This window comes from Eucalyptus grandis, chromosome 10 (genome assembly GCF_016545825.1).
Source record: "Eucalyptus grandis isolate ANBG69807.140 chromosome 10, ASM1654582v1, whole genome shotgun sequence".
NCBI classification, from domain to species: domain Eukaryota; kingdom Viridiplantae; phylum Streptophyta; class Magnoliopsida; order Myrtales; family Myrtaceae; genus Eucalyptus; species Eucalyptus grandis.
This window is the reverse complement of record NC_052621.1, coordinates 543307-551125: the sequence shown is the minus strand read 5'-3', so window position 1 is coordinate 551125 and position 7819 is coordinate 543307. Positions and strand designations below refer to the sequence as shown.

General features: G+C 42.6%; 1 protein-coding gene across 1 annotated transcript; it reads right to left on the bottom strand.

Moving 5' to 3' along the window:
* Nucleotides 1-1590: 1590 nt before the first annotated feature.
* Nucleotides 1591-4611, bottom strand: LOC104420897 (heat shock cognate 70 kDa protein 2). The gene is made up of 2 exons (XM_010032673.3): nucleotides 4259-4611; nucleotides 1591-3604 (listed from the first exon to the last, which is right to left on the bottom strand). The coding sequence occupies exons 1-2, from the start codon at nucleotides 4470-4472 to the stop codon at nucleotides 1869-1871; spliced, it is 1950 nt and encodes a 649-aa protein (XP_010030975.2). The 5' UTR covers nucleotides 4473-4611; the 3' UTR covers nucleotides 1591-1868.
* Nucleotides 4612-7819: the final 3208 nt, after the last annotated feature.

The following is a 7819-nucleotide window of genomic DNA, read 5'->3' as shown; positions in this document are numbered from 1 at the left end:
TGAGGAAGGGTGCGTTTGGTCAAACTTTTAGAAAGTCTTTAGGAAAATGCAAAAAACTTTAAGTGAAAAAAGTTTTTCAAAATGCAAATTACATTTGGAAACTTATAATCTAAAAGTCCATCACGAAGTATCTTTGAACAAAATGGTGTTTGGAAGACTTATATTTACAAAGTACTTTTATTATTAATATATATATTTGGTCGGTAAGAGCAGCGGTCACCGGCGATATGGGAGATCGCCGGCAATAGCCGTCGTCTAAGGTCACTGGACCTTAGGTGGTCCTTGGAAACCATTAGTGAGGGCCGCCCAAGGTTGGGCGACCACCGGCAGGGGTCATGCGACCCTCGGTGAGACCTCGCTTGAGGTCGGGGCCTCAACAAGGGTCGCGCTTGGGTCGCGCGACCTTGCCGGTAGTCACGCACCCCGATCTAGCGTCACCTAGGCTACGCAACCCTCGCCTGAGGTCGAGGGACCTCGGTGAGGGCCACGCCTAGGTCATGCAACCTTGGCGAGGGCTACACCTGGGTCGCACGACCTCACCGATGGTTGCGCAACCTCGAGCAGCTGTTGCTGAGGCCATGCAACCCTCACCTGAGGTCGCGCGGCCCTCGTGGAGGCCGTCGTGACCCAAATGGCATGGAGATCGCCACGACACCCTTGTGATGGTCGCCTAGGTCGCCATGACTGTTGCCTAGGTCACCGTAATGATTGCCAACCTCTCTCTAGCCGATCGCCAGGCCCCTTGCAACCCTACGCAACCTCACCGACCACCCTCAACGGAGAAGATGAATAGTGAACACGGAAGATGATGAACAATAAATTTTTACATTTGCAAAGGCTTTTGAAAGCTCAAGGCACCCTAAGACCAACCTTGGGCTTTTTCAACCTTAAGAATGGCTAGCTTTTTTGACTAATGGAACTTGTAAAAATTTTCTCAAACACCTCATATTTAGTCCAAAGGACTTTAGGTGTTCAAAGCCCATTTGCAATGCAATTTTCAAACACAGCCAAAGAAGGAAAATGAAATAAAAATTATTAAAAAGATTCTTTATTCATTTAAAATAAAGTTATTAGATTCAAATCATTTTCCAAATGAGATATGAACATCAAAAAATATTTTTAATCATATATCACAAAAAAAAAAAAAAAACCAAACATTTTCCTGAAAAATGATTTACCAAAAAGTATGTCTCTTTTTTCAAAAAAATTTCCCCAAGCAAACGTTAATATGAAAAATGAATTAAAATATACATTATGAAAAAAGACCCTTTGTCTTGCTTATAAAGATAAGTAGATGAAAAATATCCTTATTATCCACGAAAATATTTTAAAATAAATTATTATTAATAATAAAATATATTTTATTGATTAATTATTTCAAAAATATATACTTCAGGCTCTGACACGATTTGCTCGATCAATATCATCTTCTATAGCCTATAGCCTATAGCCTCACCGTCCAATTTCCAGGAGGACATGACGACCCAATAGCAAGTCGTCCCACACTTATCAAATGAGGTTTATAACCTTTGGAGACAAGAACATGTGCGATCAACAGGAAAATCACCACATGTATCCAGCCTTGACGCGTCTAGCAATCAGCACGTGTCATCATTAATCCACTGCTTTTCCCGTGACACCGGAACATCACAATGCAGAAACTCATCAACATCGCTGAAGGACTGGAACAAAACATTAAAAAGCGGGAACAGAATGATGGAGGCTCAAAATCAGACTCAAATGCCAATAATAGGGGCACAGGAAAATAAAAAGCAGAAAAATACACTTCGATATTGCCAAAAAAAAGTAGTAGAAACAACCCAATCGCTTGAGACCTAGGCGTAGGTCATCTTTAAAATTCCAGCAACTTAATCGACCTCCTCAATCTTGGGACCAGCACCGCTGCTGCCCGAGGGAGGGGCATCCTCATCCATGCCGCCGGCGCCCATATCAGCCCCTGCGCCCTGGTACATCTTTGCAATGATTGGGTTGCAGATGCTCTCGAGCTCCTTCATCTTATCTTCGAACTCGTCGGCCTCGGCCAGCTGGTTTGAGTCCAGCCACTGGATGGCTTGGTCGATAGCATCCTCAATCTTCTTCTTGTCCCCATCAGATAGCTTGGCGCTGATCTTCTCATCCTTGATTGTGTTCCTCATGTTGTAGGCATAGTTCTCCAGTGCGTTCTTGGCTTCAACCTTCTTCTTGTGATCCTCATCCTCAGACTTGTATTTCTCAGCCTCCTGGACCATCTTCTCGATCTCTTCCTTGGACAGCCTCCCCTTGTCGTTGGTGATGGTGATCTTGTTCTTCTGGCCGGTGGTCTTGTCTTCGGCAGAGACATTCAAGATACCGTTGGCATCAATGTCAAAGCAGACGGTAATTTGGGGAACACCCCTAGGTGCCGGAGGAATGCCTGAAAGCTCGAACTTGCCCAACAAGTTGTTGTCCCTTGTTCTGGCTCTCTCACCCTCGTAAACCTGGATAAGGACTCCAGGTTGGTTGTCCGAGTAGGTGGAGAACACTTGTTCCTTCTTGGTGGGGATAGTGGTGTTTCTTGGGATCAACACAGTCATGACACCTCCCGCAGTTTCCAGACCAAGAGAGAGGGGTGTGACATCCAGCAACAATAGATCCTGGACCTTCTCATTGCCCTCGCCACTCAAAATTGCAGCTTGAACGGCTGCGCCATAAGCCACAGCTTCGTCAGGGTTGATGCTCTTGCAGAGCTCCTTCCCGTTGAAGAAATCCTGCAATAGCTGCTGCACCTTGGGGATCCTAGTGGAACCACCCACAAGGACAACATCGTGGACAGTGCTCTTGTCCATCTTTGCATCCCTGAGACACTTCTCAACTGGCTCCATACACTTCCTGAAGAGGTCCATATTGAGCTCCTCGAATCTGGCACGGGTGATTGTAGAGTAGAAATCCACACCCTCATACAAAGAATCAATTTCAATCGTTGTCTGGGCAGTGGAGGAGAGAGTTCTCTTTGCCCTTTCACAGGCTGTCCTCAATCTCCTAAGAGCCCTCGGGTTTCCATTGATATCCTTCTTGTGCTTTCTCTTGAACTCTTGAACAAAGTGGTTCACCATTCTGTTATCGAAGTCCTCACCGCCAAGATGAGTATCTCCAGCTGTTGCCTTCACCTCGAAGATACCCTCTTCAATAGTTAGGAGGGACACATCGAATGTACCACCACCAAGATCAAAAATCAACACATTCTTCTCTCCCGAGCTGGTGGCTTTCTTGTCAAGACCATAAGCGATGGCCGCAGCAGTCGGCTCATTGATAATACGCATGACATTGAGGCCAGCAATGACACCGGCATCCTTGGTGGCCTGCCTCTGAGAGTCATTAAAGTAGGCAGGGACGGTGACGACTGCGTTCTTGATAGTCGCGCCCAGGTACGCCTCGGCGATCTCGCGCATCTTTATGAGCACCATGGACGAGATCTCCTCAGCAGCAAACTGCTTCTCCTCACCTTTGTAGGTGACAATAATCATTGGCTTTTCACCAGGTCCGGGGATCACCTTGAAGGGCCAGAGCTTAATATCACTCTGGACCGAGGAGTCGTTGAATCTCCTTCCAATCAACCTCTTAGCATCTGCCAATTAATCAAATACATATTAAACACCATAGAGACAACCCAGAACTGCAAACCATTAATAACATAGAGGAGTAACGATTATGTCGACAGAATTAAGCACTTGTTAACAAAATTCGTTTTGGACACAAATTAAAACACAACCGGCGCGATGTCAAGCTGTTTCAATGGCCAAATAACAGAGCGATCTCGCCACATGGATGTAAGGACACCATCTGTCTGAAGAAAAAAGGCGCAGGAAATCTACGAAGAAGGCCCATGTTACCGGTTGTATACAATAGCTATGTACGAAATCTCAGTCAGGATACCCCAGGACGTAACGAACTAACACCGATTTGCCAAAACCGATCTCGTCAGATGTATCATGCAGCCACACTTGACAAATCCAAACTCGAAACCAGGAATTTTCCAACCAGTTACACAAATCGGATATACTAATGACCTCAATCCAGCAGGCAGACTAAACGCCAACGGCAGATCGAGACATTATCATAGCTAAAGCCCGTCGTCAGTCATACGACCACCTACGTTCGAACCTACACAAATCTACCCAAACTCATGCCGCGCACAATATCGAATCAACCAAACATCGACCGGATCCACCGAAAATTTTCAAATCAGGAGCAAAGAAAGCACCGGCCTGGAGACACTTACCGAAGACGGTGTTGATGGGGTTCATGGCGACCTGGTTCTTGGCGGCATCGCCGATGAGGCGCTCGGTGTCGGTGAAGGCGACGTAGGACGGGGTGGTGCGGTTGCCCTGGTCGTTGGCGATGATCTCGACGCGGTCGTGCTGCCACACGCCGACGCACGAGTACGTCGTCCCGAGATCGATGCCGATCGCCGGCCCCTCTCCTTTCCCGGCCATGCTCGGACCTTGGTTTCTCGGCAGATCGACGGATTGAGAGAGAAAACGCGAGAGAGATAGACAAAGAAGAAGAAGAAGAAGAAGAAGAAGATGATGAGGGAGGAAATTTGGGAAGGAAGATCGTGTGGGAGGGACAGGAGGAGGACGGAGAACGTATATATTTACAGGGGTAGGGGAGGTGTTAGGGTTTGGGGTTCCAGAAGGTTCGGCGATGGGATCGGCAGCCGTTGGATCGTGGCCGGGGGGAGGTGGATGGACGGATGATGGGAGCGGGAGCGAACGAGAGGAGGAGAAGGAAAGGGGCGAGGGGATGTGACTGGTCGGTCGGGGGAGGAGGGCCATTAACGAAGGACGAAGAATCCCGGGTTCCTCGAAGTGGCGATGACGCGGGCCACGTAGGCAAACACGTGGCGGCCCCGGGGGCGGGTCGGCGTGGGGCTGGGTCGACGCCAAGGAATGGAAGGCGCAAATCGGACGTCGTATTTCTTAAGTTTCCTTGGTTCGCAAAAGCTTGATTGGTTTTTCTTTCGCTTTTTACGTGAACTCAATTCATTTCGCAAAATATATAGCATTTTTGAATAATATTTTTTTTAAGAAAATAATAATGTTTTCCGGTGCTTACTTGAATTTTGAAAATGAACTAATGATTTTTTTTTCGTGTACTCATTTTAATTAAAATTTTATTTTTATTTTTAAATTTTAAATATAATTTTAATTTTTATATTTTCTATTTTCTATTTTTTTCTTTTCTTCCTCCTTTTCTTCGACCAATTGCCAGCCATAGTGACAACTAACGACCATCCCATCGAGTTCGAGTTCATGCTGGCGACTGATTGTAGAAGAAGAATGAGGAAAAGAAAATTTAAAATTTAAAATTTGATTTTTAAAAAAGAAAATAAAAATGATTGAAAATAGTGCAGATGGAAGATCAAATTGAACTTTCCATACTGAAGAAAAAAATTTCTAATTTACTTTCAAGTTTTTGCTGATTATTAAACTCCATATTTTTTACGAAATAAATGGGGTTTTAATTTAAAAAATTTTTACGTCATATTTATTTGCATGGTAAGTTCATATTTTTTTTTCAAAATATTTTTAAAAATTTAAGTAACATTTTGAGTTTTAGTGAGAAAGCATAATCATTTGTTCTAATTTTCATTAAATTGCGAACAAATTGGGGAAATGGCTAGTTCTTAGGGTGGTAGGAAAGGCCAAATTCCAAAAAGACAAACTTTTGCTTATTGGATGAACATATCTTTGACTTTTCGAACTATTCTTAAGAATCAACAAAGTTTTACGCGAGAGACAAAACACCCACCATTTAATTTAGAGAAATAGATTAGTAGAAGAAAAAAAAAAGAATTACAGCGATCTTCTAAAACATACAAGAGAAATGGGAAAAAGAAAAACAATGACGTTTCAAAATCTAACAACCTTCTACGAGGGCTAAGAGTGGAGACATTTAATTTTAAGTATTGGTTTCAACTTCCATTCTTTATAAAGAGGGCAAAATTCTGAGAGTAAATTGAGAATTAGAGTAAAAAAAAAAAATGTACACCATTTTGTAATATCATGTAACGTGCCACATGAGGTGATATAGTTAGAAATCCTAATTGTGTGTATCTTTTATCTTTCGAATTTCTATTTTAAAAGTCTGGGTAATTTTATCCGTGAATAAAAATTCGTGGGATTTTTGGGATTTGGCCGAATGGGAATGGGCACGAGGGAAGACAAAAACAAGGGTGATTATTTTATCGGTACCCGAGCGAATTTTTGCTTGAGATTTGTCTCTTTTAATTTTTGTTATTTGAAAAACACTAACTATCCTCCTCACGGTGTGAAGAATATGGCTTTGCTTTTCTATTTCTAAAGTCACCGATAAGAAAAAGAGTCGACAGTCCTTAGAGCAGTGGATCCTTCTACCTTAACTCATTTGTAATCACATAAGTTTTATTGTAAGCCTCGTCTAACATGTCGTAACACACAAAACTTAACAAATTGACAATCAACCGAAGAGAGGGTGAGCCCCCACTGATTAGTATTACATCTTAGAACGGAGTTGTACGAGTGAAATAACCGAATTGCACGAGTGACTACTGTCGCGTTACTGAAAAAACTAAAATTCATTCTACTTCTTTCTTCAAAATGATTATTGTACTTTAATGCCCACGATTAGCCCTTTATTTAAAGTGCTTTCCCAGAATGGTGAGCTGTAAGTCCGAGATGCTTACTCCATGGCTTGCTTGATAATTCCTATTAAGTACCGAAAATTGAAAAACTCACCTCTCAACGTGACTCGAAGTCATCGTCGGCATTGAGGTCATCTGGCAAGTGAAAAATTGATCGCTTAATTTGTTCATGATATTAAATTATTTGGTTTACAGCCTGGCCATAATAACGATTGCAATTCTGAAAGACATTAATTTCATCCATTAATCAATTTTCATTTATCACCGGGCACTTAAGATTGCGAATATATGATAGCGCTGTTTGGTTTAGCATTTGTAATGGGTTTTGGGACTCTAAAGTCCATTTGGTTAGCACAAAGTAGGTATCGAAGTGCGTTAGTTTTAAAGGCCTTTATCACAAAGTAAGTATCGAAGTACTTTTGGAAGTTGCATTTTCGGAATGGAAGTCTTGGTCTCAATTACTATTCATCTTTTCCAAAGACTGTCACACGGAAAAGCTAATCAGAGGTCGATGACCGTCGGTCAAGAAGTCGCGCACGCCGGCAACTGCTGCTTGAGGGTCACCTAACCTTGGCGACCGTCACCGGACCTCAAGCAACACCTAGCTCGTGCGACCTTAGGCGACGGTCTCATGATTTGGGCGACCTTAGGCGGCCATGGGTCGCCCGACCCAAGTGACAGTTGCGTGACCTCAGGCGAGGCCATCCGCGCCACTAGATTCGATAGTCCAACGACTAGATCGACAGTCGATGATTGGACTTAAAAAAAAAATTACAAAAATCTTTTTAATTTTTTTTTATAGTAAAAGTCATTTACAAATGCAATTTTTACCAAATGGCATTTTAACCAAAATTGTTTCCCAATACACTTTAAAATTACAATTTACTAAATGCTATTTGCATTTTGAAAAACTTCTTTAATCTAAAGGTATTTGCATTTTTCTAAAAATATTCCCCAAAGTCGAGCAAATGGGGCGGAAATTCAAGACTTGATTTTCCGGAGCTTATTTCCAGTTTTTTTTTTTTTTTTTTTTTTTTTTTTTTTTATCAGATAAGCCATCAGTCGACTAACTAAAGATGTCGCATTAGTATTTCCAAATGTGAGGCTAATTCAACTCGTGGTAGGCACCACGACAGCAAAATATAAATAAGATTTTTT